The 14,277-nt window shown below is 40.5% G+C and overlaps 1 protein-coding gene across 1 annotated transcript; it reads left to right on the forward strand.

Annotated features, from left to right (window-relative positions):
• Positions 1–689: 689 nt before the first annotated feature.
• Positions 690–14,034, forward strand: LOC137442019 (nucleolar RNA helicase 2-like). The gene is made up of 15 exons (XM_068140171.1): positions 690–856; positions 1,465–1,731; positions 3,086–3,161; positions 3,828–4,006; positions 4,942–5,059; positions 5,934–6,119; positions 6,617–6,762; positions 7,193–7,342; positions 9,084–9,245; positions 9,994–10,113; positions 10,888–10,961; positions 11,165–11,324; positions 11,608–11,742; positions 12,793–12,837; positions 13,635–14,034. Exons 1-15 carry the CDS (start codon positions 752–754, stop codon positions 13,845–13,847), a joined length of 2,136 nt encoding a protein of 711 aa, XP_067996272.1. The 5' UTR covers positions 690–751; the 3' UTR covers positions 13,848–14,034.
• Positions 14,035–14,277: the final 243 nt, after the last annotated feature.

Consider the following 14,277-nt stretch of genomic DNA (forward strand, 5'->3'; position numbering starts at 1 on the left):
AAAAGTGTACTGCCCTTGTTTCACTCTGGTACTTTTAAATTTTACTGAGGCACTTGTTTCTACTGTTGACTGGGTTATGCTCTTTCCCTATTGAAAATTTGTCTTCGGTAGTTACGGAGACAGTAGGTTGAAGTTCTCATTATCAGTTGGGAGATTTCATTTAGAAAAGGTGGCTCCGGCTGTGAAAAAAATGTGAAAAACTCTGGCAGCTGTGGTTGAGCAGAGCCCTTCAGCACTCAATCCTGTCTGCCTCAGTCCAGGGCCGGGACCAGCACTTTTCCCTCAGGTTTCTTCTTCCCTTGCTGCCCTCGGTGACTCTTGTTTCCACTCTGTCAGCACTTTTCCGTTTATTTAAAAAGTCCCTGCCAGGGTGTCGTGGGTTTGGGCTTTACGCGCCTAGCGGGGCTACGGTGCGAGGCAATCCCTGTGAAGATCCACTTTGGCCCCGCTTTGCCGCCGGCCGTGAGGACGCCATCGTCACCCTCTCCTGCCCGTCATGGCGGGCACCTCCCACGTCCGCCGCAGAGCTCGCGTCCCTCCTCAGCGGCGCGGGGCACGCTGGGTGCTGTAGTCCGGGGAAAGGGTCGCACCGAGGCATCCTGGGCTTTGTGGTCCGGCGGCGGAGGTGGCAAGCTATTGGCTGCCTTGCGGTTGCTGAGCAGGGTGGCTCCACCCTGCTTTACCAGGGCAGCGGGCGGGGCGTGCTTCTGTCACAGAGCGGCCGGCAGCGGCGTGGCGACAGTGAGCGGAGATGCCTGAAGCCACCCGATTTAGCACCAGCAGCGAGGCCGAATCGGATTCCGAGTGCCCTATGGAGACCGAGTCAGCTCAGGAGAGTAGCCGCCGGCGGCGCAAGGTACCGGGGAGGGCTCCACGGCCTTCCGCGGGAGGCTCCGGCCCGGCCTGACCACGCGGCGTCGCCTCGTCTGCACGCTGAGGCTCGTGTCCGGCGGGTCTTTCCTTGGGTCTCTCGTCCCGCTGGCGTGGGCCGGGGTGGGTCTGCGCGGAGCGGCAGCCACGGGGCGGACCGGGGCGGACCGGGCCGTCCACGTGCGCGGCGGCGGGGCCTGCTGGGAGGTCGGCGGGGCTGCATGGCCGCTGGCGCCGGAGCATGGGCCCCGCCTCGTGTCGCGACGGCCCTGCCTCCGGAGGTGGTGGTGGTGGTGCGCCGGCTGGAGCAGATGTGGGGCTGTCCTCGCCGTGCTATGGCCCAGGTTGCACTTTGGGGCGCACGCTACGGGACAAGTGTGCCGAAAATGAAGGCCCGGATGGCTCATGTTCCGGAAAATGCCTCAGGGCGGCACCTGCGCAGCGGCGGGGTGGGATCTGTTGCTTCCTGCCAGCCTCCTCGTCAGTAACAGGGACATAAGCTTTTAGTTTTGACCGCTCTGTAGCGTCTTCTCTGTGTCGCTCGGATTCTGTCCTTTATTTAATTTATCACTGCGTTGCACTGTGCCTTGCCAGAAGGAGAAAAAAGAGAAGAAATCTAAACGTCATGAGAAATCTCGGAAGAGAAAGGCTGAGACGGAGGAAAGTGAGCAGTCGGAGGATGAGGCCGATTCCCCAAAACTTAAGAAATCAAGGAGTAAAATTAAACAAAACGGTGATACGAGAGAAGAAAGCCCGGAGAACACGAGATTATCTTCCTTAAGCGTTAAATCCTCCCACAAAAAACGACACAGTAATTCTAGTGAAACGTCAAGTGGTGAGGGAGACAGCGAGCAAGAGCAGGTAAAACTAAGGACTTACTCATTGTGCTGTGTTTTGGATTTTACCCGCTGCTTTGCAACAAGATTAAATTTAGGGCAGGTTATGCTTATTTATTTTCTTTTTCCCAATTAGTGGAAAGACTGCTAAAAATGTTCAGGATTGAAAGCTACATGGACTATCCCTTGTTGCTCATTGGCAAAAATTTTCAGCTACGAAAGTTCTGAAGTTCTAGGTCCGTGCACCTTTGTTTCATTACTTTAATTCCACATGCTACCATGCAGATCGACAAGCTGCAGTGAATTGGTGCTTTAATATGACTCATCATCATTAGATGTCACTCTGATTGCCACAAATACAGTTTAAGTGGTTTCTTTTGGGTATTTTGAGTACATTTCAAGTGAAATAAGAATTACTTGGTTGTGGCAAGTGGAAAAAGAAAAGTAATATATTTTTGTATCTCTTATTAAACAGTAGCTGTTCATGTAATAAGATGGTGCTTAATTACATATCATGTATCACGAGGTTTGTAAGCCTTTTAAGTCTTTCTGTAACAATGTTTTTATTAGGTCTATTTCTATTTAATTTACTTTCCTTTAAAGTTAGTTGACATGAACAACTGGTTTTTTTTTGAAGGGAAACACATTGTTGTACCTAAACTTTTTTCTGGAAAGCCTTCATACCTCTATGTTTTGCTGTTGCTTGGTGGTTGGGGGGGGGTTGGTTGGTTTGGGGTTTTTTGTTTCTTGTTCCAACAGGTGCTTCACAAAGCATCCAGAGTTTCCAGGGTTAGCATTCTTCCCTCCAGCTTTCTATTTTAATCACTGTGGTGTTAAAATGTATATGGAAGTAACGCATTGCATTCTTCCCTCCAGCTTTCTATTTTAATCACTGTGGTGTTAAAATGTATATGGAAGTAACGCATTGCTAAATTAATAAGATTGATGCTCTACTTTGTAATTTTATTCTTTTGGATTCCATTTATCTGTAAATTACTGTGCTATTTTAGCTGGGAAGTAGGCTAGATAGTAAGACTGATTCTTGTGTATTACAGCATAACCTGTTAGACCAGTTGCCAATAGGCAATAATTTCAAATAGAATGTGGAAATGTCATTATGAGGATTTTGAGTTTTAATTTGGGTGTTTTGCATTTAGAGAGTTATGCCACTAGACAGGAAAGGATGTTAAATTACAGATCACTTTTAACTCACTTTGAAATGTGATAGTAGTTAAAACAAAGAAGGCTCTTTAGTTGTGATTGTGTCACTGAAAATTTGACCCTTGGGTATGACTTCAGCGCCTATGTTGTTATTTTGAATTTTCTGATGGTCATGGTGTTTATGTGGAATGTTACCTGATGTATTATTTACCTAACAGGAGATGACTGAAGAACAGAAAGAGGGTGCATTCTCCAACTTTCCAATTTCCAAAGGAACTGTTCAGCTTCTTCAAGGTAAATCTCTTGGCACGTTGTGACCACAGAAAGTAAATGATCTCTCTCCTGTGTTTTTATGCTCAGTATAGTCAGTGAGTGTTGTAGATGTGCTCTGCTTGTGTGTACACAAAGACAGATGCTATACAGAGGCATTTTGATTGCCTGCTCTAAAAACACCTTTGAATACAGATTCTGTTTTGTTTGCAGTATTGCCCAGCTTGGATTTTACAGTAGAATTTTAAATGATGGAATCTCAAAAAAAAAAATTTCTATGCAGGGATTTTTCAACTAAAAATTATTTCAATGTGAGTAAAAGAAACACTAGTTTGACACTAGTTTGTTAATCACTTAATGTGAACTTAGGGAAGAATAGAAGTGGATTTGATGTATGTTTCATTTCAAAGGAAGATATTTTCATAGATAAATATGGCATATTCCATAAATAGAGCCACAGTACTTAGGGCTTTTGTTAAAGGGTAGTAAATTCATCTGTCCCAGCTAGAGAATCAAATAGTTGCAGGGTGTTGACAGATGACCTGTGTAATTAAATAAATTGGTGGGGGCAATAATACAGTCCTGATTTCAGAGCTGATGAAAGTTCTGCTTGGGATAACTTCTTCTGAAGAGAATGAAAGAACACTTGTAAAATGATCATATTAAGGCAGTCTGTTCAAATTGTCACAGCTCGAGGAGTGATGTACCTGTTTCCCGTGCAAGTGAAGACCTTTGACCCAGTGTATTCTGGCAAAGATGTAATTGCTCAGGCACGAACTGGAACAGGGAAAACGTTCTCTTTTGCCATTCCTTTAACTGAAAAGCTTCAGGGAGACTCACAGGAAAGAAGAAGAGGCCGTTCACCAAAGGTAACTATGCTTGGTTAGGGTGATGATTTTGTTTTGTCTTATGTTAGTGATTCATACTTTTGACCTGCTGGAAAGGTTCTTCAAGTTTCTGCAGGGATAAGCTAACCCACATTAAAGATTCTTTGAAAGTTGCATTTATTTGGCATTGCCTGCATTCTGTGCTGCCTCATACTCTCTGAACAAGACTAAAGAGCAAAACAAATCAATCCACTTGTCAATTTCTTTTTCTGTCTACAGGGAGACCAAAGCTATAGGTATTCCATATGTTTCTGTTTAATTTTGTTCAGTCACCTTACCCGTTTTGTCAAGCCATTGATGCCAGGTTTGAGAGGATTACTGCAGTCACATATTAAACTTTATTAGTTAATATTCCTAGTTAGTGGTGTGTTTGTGCACTGTAGTGAATCCTGTCTATTGGAAGAGAGGATGGTTCCTGTGTTGTTTCTGCAGGGATATCAGCACAGTCTCCAGAATCACACTGAACATAAGCTTTGCACACGGAATGTATGTTTCTGTGAGTCACAGGGAAGGTGAGAGACAGTTGGTAACTCTTGCACCTTCTTAGAGGACCATAAGGCATTACTGAGCATGTGTGAAGCACCTTTTGTTGCCCAAATCCTTTAGTCTTGTACTCAAACAGCATGTATGCTTGTAGAGGAAAACTTGGGGCTGATCTGTTCAAGACTTAAATAAAATCGAAGTACCTTTTGTCCATCTCATTTAAAAAGCCTGTTCTAAATAACTTTGTGCTGAAGGAGATAAATGGTGTTACAAGAGACTTGTGTTTCTCTAATCTTTGCTTAGATGACTATTTAAACCAGCTGCTTTTTTTTTTTACATGTGAGTGGTCAGACCTAAAGTAATGATAAGAAGTGTAATGGTTTCTTGGCAGAAGCTATGCTGAGAGAGCATGTATTGGTCTTTCTTTTGTCTAGGTACTAGTTCTTTGTCCAACAAGGGAGCTGGCAAACCAGGTTGCCAAAGATTTTAAAGACATCACAAGAAAGCTAACAGTAGCTTGTTTTTATGGAGGAACTCCATACAATGGACAAAGTAAGTGACATCAGTAGTAATTAAAATGTTGATACACTTTTAGCTCAAAAACTGGAGAGTTCCTGGGGAATTCAGTAGCTCAGAATCTGGCTTCTTATGGTGAGAAATAACTACCTCTTGATTATATTTTTTATATTCTGTGTTCTTCTTGTGCTCTTTAAAGAGATTATACTGCTTACGTAAAAAGCTTGGGTTTAGGTTCCTGTAAAGGTTTTCTTCAGAAAATGTTTAGTCTTAGAGCTGTGATGGGTGGCTGTGGTGTTTTGGTTTTTTTTTTTAATGTGATCCCTAGAGGATCTGTAAAATGGAGAAGAATTTATTTATTATGGCAGCATAATTTATTGTCCTGATGGTTGTAAACAAAGCAGATGAGAACAAGAATAAAATTTCATTGTAATGTATCTTCACATGTTAGGGATGATTTCTTTTTTCCCTTGCAGAACTTAGGGAAGGAAGTGATTTCAGTTAATTTGGATAGTCAGATAAATAAGGGGTTGGTGTTGTGGGTTTGTTTTAAGTTTCCAGTTAAGGTAGACAATTTGGGACATTGGGAAGAGTAATTACTTCCAAAGTGTGTTGAAATCCAAATGTTGTTTACCACTTTATTTACATCAAGAGGAGAGGGAAGGGAAGTGGGAAATCTTTTTTGCTTTAGGAAGAGCAGTAGAACTTCTGCCTGGTCAGTTCTGGGACTCCTTTTTCCTACCCAAGTTTTCTCCTCCTGTTCATTATTTGTTCTCACCTAGGCATATAAGGAGAGTACTTATGAATGGTTTAAGACATTCTTTTGTTACTCTTTAGCTACCCTGTGTATCTAGTGTAGAGGATGCTCCCTAGTTCACTGCTAACTCTTCTGCTCTTTCCTGTCTATCAGTTGATCTCATGAGAAATGGCATTGACATTTTGGTTGGGACACCCGGTCGAATCAAAGACCATCTTCAGAATGGCAAGCTGGACCTTACCAAGGTGAAACATGTTGTTCTTGATGAAGTTGACCAGATGCTGGACATGGGATTTGCTGAGCAAGTGGAAGACATTTTACGTGTTGCATACAAAAAGGGTAATCACAAACAAATAACAATAATAATTCAGTCTGCTAAATTTCAGGTATATTTTTTCTGAAAGTTGCCAGGTGGCTTTGTTTAGAAATTATCAAATACTTAATTTTATTAGAAACGTACATGAGCAAGTGTTGTCTAAGTGGGAATCGCTTACATGACTTTTGCAAAGCTTGAAATCCAGTACTTGGGTGTCAAAAAGTTATTCACAGATCCCCATCTGTAAGTCGTACTTGCACTTTTTACCCTTTTCACTGCTTGAAAATAGACTGCCTTTTTGGTCAAAGTAACTTCTTTCTACCATTGAAAATTGATGTTTTTAGAGTATTTTTTTTCTCCAGATGTTAGTAATGCATAAATTAAAAAAGCAGAACTGCCTCCTTTAGTTTATATAGTTGATATTCGACCTCAGATTTTTTTATGAATCCATATAATCAACTTGTATACATCTGTAAGATGAAAGATAGCAAGTTGGTGAAACACCATTCTGTGTTTTCAGATTCAGAAGACAATCCCCAGACACTACTGTTCTCTGCAACTTGCCCACATTGGGTGTATGATGTGGCTAAGAAATACATGAAGTCTAAATATGAACAGATTGACCTTATTGGGAAAAGAACTCAGAAGGCTGCTACCACAGTAGAAGTGAGTAATCTATCTAATGTGGAATATTTTCAGGCCTTTTCCTTTATGCTACAAATGGTCATCCTATCCTAAGGTACATTAAAAGGTACAGAATGATGTTGAAAGTTGTTTTGACAGAACTCTGACAAAAATTTTGGACCCTGTACTGTCCTCTAGTGAAATGGCATAACAACTCCTGTTTTTTCTTTTTGTGGTTTAAAAATGTGATAGGACTTTCTGTTTTTAACTCTTACTGTTACCATTCCAATGAATATTAGACAAGTTGTGATGGACATTAGAGCCTTACAGATTTTGCATGTTCTAGGAACACAAGTGACGATATTTTGCCCATCAGGAAACTGTGTATAACTCTTCAGTATTTCTGGATTTTACAGCTTCAAACCAATCTTGTGGGTTTATGTAAGCTAAACACTGGAATTCTTTTCCATAGCATTTGGCCATAGAGTGTCACTGGTCTCAGAGAGCTGCAGTTATTGGAGATGTCATTCAGGTCTACAGTGGCAGCCATGGGAGGACCATTGTTTTTTGTGAGACCAAAAAGGAGGCAAATGAACTGGCTCTGAATGCTTCAATCAAACAGGTATTTACTAATCTGTATTAAGTATCAAAACATATCAGAGTTTTATTGATCCTATGCTGACAGCAGGCATATGCTGCAGAAATTTTAAAGGGAGGCTTTCAGAGGGGATAAGTCCAGGTTTTTCCAGGCAGTCAGGTAGTTTCCAAACTACCAAAAACCCCAACCAAAACAATAACAACAAAAAGGCTAAACTGGTTGAAAGCTTACAGCATTAAGGACTTCAGGACTAGGCTGCACTGACAAATACTGGCCTAACAGAGGATTTCTTCCTTCAGAGTTCTCCCTGAGATTAAATGAAGCAGTTGTGAATTATTTTTTCTGTGGAGAGGATTGTCTTGGATTAGAAAATGCGATTAGACTTGATGAACTACTGGGATAACAGGTCATGGTAATGGAATAGTTACCAAGCTCCAGTGCTGATGTGAATTAGTGTTGGGAGGGGGCAGTTAGAGTTTAGAGCTGTAATATAACAGGGGCTGTGTTTGTATTTTCATTAAGATATTCATTAGCTGTTATGAAGAGTTTGAATTTTTTCTGCATATATATTTTTCATCTGCCATCTTGTGCAAATGACCTCTAGTGTACTGCTGAGGTTCGTGCTATGGCACATTCCAGCACTGGTGGAAAAATAGCTTGTTGATGCAGTGGTGCAGTGTTAATGTTGTGTAGTGACACTGGCACTGCATGCTTGCTTTTGGCAGTGGTACCACAGTGATTACTTTTTCTGTCTATGTTTTCATTAAGAAGATGAATTAAGTTATGGCTAGAAAGCAGTAGAGCATTATGTTCTCAGGGAGATAAGCTTTTTTCATCAGCCACCACTGTGTACAGGAGTGTTTCTCATCCACTCTTAGATAACCTCAGTAACAGTTAAACCGGAGTGTGGAGCTAAGTTATTCCATGTGGTGGTGGTGGCATTAGTGATACTAAATCTTTTGTAGGCAAGGCAGAACTGACCTTGGCAAGTAAGAGAAGGAAATTACTTAGATCTGTTTCTGGTTTTGCCTGTTAATGCTTGCTAACAGAATATATGCCTATTCCATTTATCATCTGACATTAGTCTAAAACTGACTCAAAAAAGAGTTTTGAACATTGTGAACAAGATTTTTGAGCATTGTGTTAGTATTTTTTCAAATTACTCTCTCTTTACCTGCAAAATTTGGAGGAAAAAAATAATTGTTGTATGTTTAGTCTTCATACTTGTTATTGCTGTGATAAAGGAGGACTTTCAGAATGTTTGGCTTATAAAGAAAATCTTTGAAGCTGTAGTTCATTGGGGATTTTTTTAAGGACCACTTATACTTTAATGCTTAAGTTAGTAGTGGGAGAAATTAATATATTCAGAGGAATTAAAAAGCAACACTGTTTGGAAAAGAGGGCTACAGGAATACTAAGAAAGTCTGAGAAAATTGTCAATAACTATTTTGAGACAGCTAGGCCTTGCATAGGTGGTGTGGGTGGCAGGTAGGGCATAATTGTTTTCATAAGTCACAGTAGAGGTAGAGATAAGAGACATGCTATGATTCTTTTTCCCTACCTTTGTTAAAGGCCTTTTAAGGTATATGAGTAACAACTGTGTAGTAAATATTTTAAGGCATCAAAAATGAAAACTCTGATAATTCATTTTTGGATGTCACCATATGGTATCTATCCAATACCAAGGTACTGCACCCAAAACTGACCATAAAATGAAGCACTGTCTTTGGTTTTGATACAGTCCTGTAATTATACTGTTTTTCAGGACTGCCAGTCATTGCATGGTGACATTCCTCAGAAACAAAGAGAGATCACACTGAAAGGCTTTAGAAACGGTTCATTTAAAGTTCTAGTTGCAACGAATGTTGCTGCCCGTGGTTTAGATATTCCTGAAGTTGACCTCGTCGTGCAAAGTTCACCACCAAAGGTAGGAGATTGTTATGTTTGGTATCTTGTAATAACTTGTTGTCTTGTTTTCAAGTATTGTATGCTGTCAGTTGATGGTATTCACCACAGAGAGTTTATCAGTGTTGTAATTAAGGACAACAGATGTCCCAACATATAGAAGTAGTTTCTTGGAGGATCTTTTCAAAGTGTGTCAATCCCTAGAATGTTTAAAGACAGTCTCTTTAAAATGCCTTCTTTTAAGGTTCTGCAAAGCTTCTCCTTTCAAGGCCATGCATGGTGGCTGCAAATCTGGAAGCACTGGGAAGTGAAGAAAGGCTTTTTGTCTTATAAGGACAATTCCCTAAGTAGGGGCGCATATGAGGAGGAGACCTCAACAGTGAGAAGCCAGACGGAAGTTAAGAGGGTGTAAAAGGAAGAAGATAAATTTCAGTGAATTTGATACTAAAATCTCAATAACCATGCTCAAGTTGATGTGCAGGAGAGTGAGTGGGATTGGTATAGCAGTATACACAAAATGTTTTCTCATACTCTCTGTGGTGGTGCCAAAACAAGACTTAATTGACCCATTCTCATGGTTCTGGTTTTTAAACTGATTTTTAGAGGGTTATGGAAAAACTTATTTGTTTGACTGTAGTGAAACAACATTTTTAATACTGATGGAATTATTGTGTACTGATCAAGCTTAGGTGTAATAGGATCTGCGTTAAGTGACTACAATGAATTCATTAAATGATAATAGATAAGTCATAAAGCTATTCATTTTGAAGGATGTGGAGTCCTATATCCACCGCTCTGGACGCACAGGTAGAGCTGGACGGACTGGGATCTGTATCTGCTTTTATCAGCGAAAAGAAGAATATCAATTAAGATATGTGGAACAAAAAGCGGTAAAGTACAGCTTTCTTCTGATCATGAGCAGTCAAATGTGATTTAGCATTAGGGTAGCATGTCAAATCTTCATGTTTTGTTCAGTAGTTCAGTTTCAGAATGTAGCTTACAAAGCACCCAGCAGAGGTTCAATTACCTTGCAGACTTTGGGTGTGCTGTCAGTTATTGTGGAGCAGGAAGCACACTGCAGAATCTCATCCTGTTCACTGGCATTTTTCAGCAAGTGCCAGTAAGATTGTACCTGGGGAAGTGAGAAAAAGCAGGATTGAGTTAGCCCTGCCCATCTGATCAGTGAGTTGAAAATATGTAGCTTTATTGAGAACTGTTACTTCTGGTTTTGCATTTCATGCCCTGTTTTATGTAGTTGTCTTGCCAGTGAGGGATTAAGTTGGGATGAGGTGGTTTAGTCTTGGCTCACAAAGCTCAAGACTTACATTTAGATAGGCTGTGTAACTTGTACTTAAATCTAAGTAAATCAGACTAAGACAATGTGTAAAGACTCTTTTCTCCCTGGAATCTGCGAAATCGTCTCTGTTGATGTCAGTTTAAGGTCTAAACGGAGTCATTTAAATTGATCTGGTACATAAAAGTCTCTTAAGTGTTACCCATTTCCTTGTAAGCTTAACCTTGTAACTTCCACTAGCAAAAGTTGGGAATTTAAAAAGAGAAAAGAAGAAGAAAAATGATAGATTTAAATGCTTGTCTCATTGGAGTCAAATACTGTTTCTTTAGAGCAGAGTTTATTTATCTGTACTTTACTTTTTAAATTTCAGGGCATTACATTCAAGCGTGTTGGTGTTCCTACTGCAACAGATATAATAAAGGCTTCCAGCAAAGATGCCATCAGGTGTGTTTGGTGATTCAAGCCCGGTTGTATCTTCTTGTCTTCCAAGTTCAGAAGGGCTGTTTGGATTGCTCCTTGCTGTCTCTCTTGACTTACTGCTATTAAAGACTTAGACTGCTGTTTTCCTTCTATTCCAGACCCTACTAATACTAGTGTATCTTTTTTCTTCTTTTTTTTTTTTTTTTCAATTTGCTTTAATTATTTAGATGTCTGGATTCTGTTCCTCAAACTGCTATTGAGTATTTTAAAGAATCTGCTCGGTTCTTAATACAAGAAAAGGGACCAGTTAATGCTCTGGCAGCAGCTCTAGCCCATATTTCAGGCGCTACTTCCATTGAACAGCGTTCCCTGCTGAACTCGGACGCGGTAAGGGTCTATGGCCTAATGTTTGTCTGGAATCTGGAAAAAACCCCAACACAGTTGTGTTGTTTTACTAGACAGTTATTTGTCTCCTTACGGTTTTCTTTATAGGAACAATTTAGCTTAAGTAAAAAATACTGTGGCTGTCAATACTTTTATTCTCCCGTAACGGGATCCACTTGAAAACTTAGCTTATAAAGTGTAAATTGCCAGGGTTCTCATGTCTGATAGATGTTCTGAAGTTCATTTCCATGACAGAATGGAGCATGCCCCATTTCTTCCTCTCTAGGGATTTGTTACCATGATACTACGCTGCTCAGAAGAAATAAATAACATGAGCTATGCTTGGCGAAGACTGCGAGAACTGCTGGGTGATGATGTTGATAGGAAGGTGAACAGAATGTGTTTCCTCAAGGGAAAAATGGTGAGCTTTTTTTGTGGCTTTGCTGCTGACTTCTTCTGGTTGTAGCCTTTTCTCAGCAATTGCTAGGGGTGAATTTAGTCTCTTTTGCCCCAGTCAGGGCTCTGTTGATAAGGATATGACTGATAGAAGGAGGGACCTCACTGTTATATTAGGGCATAGGGGCTCAGGGCTCTGCTCCACTGACACACTAAGGAGGTGAGGTGGTTTAACGCAGCATATAGCATGGCTATAGTGGGGAGCAAAAGAGGTGAAATGTACAAACTATGCTACCTGTGCCTTAATGACAAAACAGAGAGCAAGATTTCTTAGGACAGTCAGTTCTGATCAAGCATGTCCATCATATTTCTGGTACCTGAGAAAGACAAATCAGGAAGTTAATTTTTAGGTTGCATACTTAATGTCACAACAACTGTAGCAAAGCTCCCTGAAAGAGACTTGTTATAAACCAAAGGGCTTCCCCTCATTCTCCTTGTCTCAAAATTTGCATGCATTTTCACTAACAGGAGGATGTGTCCAGCATTATTTATGGGAACACAGAGGACAAGGAATGCTTCTGTCCTGCTTTGTGGAATTTTTTTTTGTGTGTTAGGTATTATTGCTATTTTGCCCTATCTTTGTATTTTTCTGGAGTATTTCTTGTTTCTCAACATATTCTGATCTGTGTGGAGAAATGCTGTGATGTGAATAACTTAGTTCATGTCCTGTCAACACATGCTGTTTCTCTTATCCCTTATTCTGCTGTTTTATTTTTCTGGTACTTTCACATACCTAAATTGCTTTGCATTCTTTGCTCATCTCAAATTCCACCACAGAAGCCATACACTACATTTTTTCTTTTCTGATGAAAACATTCAGGAAGTGCAAGTATTGGTGTTTTGAGTCCTATTGGTGCAACTTCCACTGTTCAAACTCTGTTAAAAACCACTTTGAAATTTAATGCTGTTTGTTCTACTACATAGTTTTGTAGGGTTTTTTCCCCCCCAGATGCAGTCAGTTAAAAGGTTAGACTTGTATGCATTAAAGTTACTCTCTTTTTTTTTTTTTTTTAAGGGTGTGTGCTTTGATATACCTGCAGCAGACCAAAAGGACATAGAGGTATGTTCACTGACATTTCTGGCTACTGCAGACACTGGATGAAACTGTCTGGACTGGTTAAGGCAGAAAATGCTTTGTAGCCTGTATCCTGGCTTTCTTAGTGGCAAATGGACTAGCTTTGAAGGAACTGAGGAACAGAATAAGCATGCAGTGTTCCTTTACTAAAGCACTCCCCTATCACCAAAAATCTGTAGCTTGAAACTCTTGCACTGGGAAGAGTAGTGGTGTGACTAATTCACCCCTTGTGACTGCTGTTGGATTTATTGTTGTGGTTTTTCTGTTCCTCACTCCCCGTTATTTTCACCCAGAATTCTCTCCATGGCAAAGTGAATTGCAGGGTTTTGCTTCACAGAATTAGTGTTCCCATGCCAAAATTCCCTAAACTTCCAATCTTCCCTTCAGGTATTTCTCCCTTAGTGTGTATCTGTGCCCTCATGCCCTATCATTTATTCACTAATAAACCAAAGCCAGTGTTTGATTCTGGATTAGAGGAGTTGAGGGGAGGGTGTGAATGTGTGATCAGTAATCATTTTAGTGGTCTTCCTTAATAAATGAAAGGTGGGGAGTTTACTGATGAGGCTGGTCTGTGAAGCTCTAAGGTAGGTTTCCATTCTCTTCAACAGTATCTAAGGTATGCTTGGACAGCTGTAAAAAAATTTTGAAACCAGTGGTGACCACTCGTTAGAAGCTTGAATCCCCTATAATTTTGCCTTTTCAGTTGAGCTACCTTAGGAATTGTGAAATACCCTGTATTTGCAATCCTAGAATCTAATGTGCTATGTCTGCCTTTTTGGTAGGCAAGATGGGAAGACTCCAAACAGTGGCGTTTGTGCGTGGCGACTGAATTACCTGAGTTAGTGGAATCACAGCGACCAGCAGGAGGAGGTGGCGGCGGAGGAAGCAGTCGAAGCTTCTCAAGCTCCAGGAATGGGCGGCGTGGTGGCTCTGGTAGAAACAGATTCAGAAGCAGAGGCCAGAAACGAAGTTTTGACAGAGCATTTGATCGTTAACTTGGACAATCCAAAGTGGAAAAAAGGGGACTGCAGTATTTTATATCAATATTAAAATAGGCTGTTCCAGTGTGTTTGAACCACTTGAAAAAATGTCTTCATTTCCTCCCCCCAGTACTACTTTGGTCATAAACAAAATCCTGTTCACTTTAAAGAGCACCAGAATAATAAAACTTAGTTTCCTTTCTTTTGTGTATTACCATTTCAACTGTAAGACCTAAATCTTTCTTCCTGAATGTGTCACATTTGAAACTGTAGCCTGGCTCACTGTATAATGTATACATCTTAACTGCCCCTTAAAGTGTACATTTTCCAAAAAAAATAAAATACTATTTTAGAAGTTCATATTCTGTTAGGGGATTTTAAAAGCCAAGGGGCATTGTTCAAGTGTACATACTTAGATTTTTCTTTTTAATGATATAGAATCCTA

The sequence above is a fragment of the Melanerpes formicivorus genome, unplaced genomic scaffold (assembly GCF_026170545.1).
Source record: "Melanerpes formicivorus ecotype bairdi unplaced genomic scaffold, bMelFor1.0.p_v2 SCAF_6, whole genome shotgun sequence".
NCBI classification, from domain to species: domain Eukaryota; kingdom Metazoa; phylum Chordata; class Aves; order Piciformes; family Picidae; genus Melanerpes; species Melanerpes formicivorus.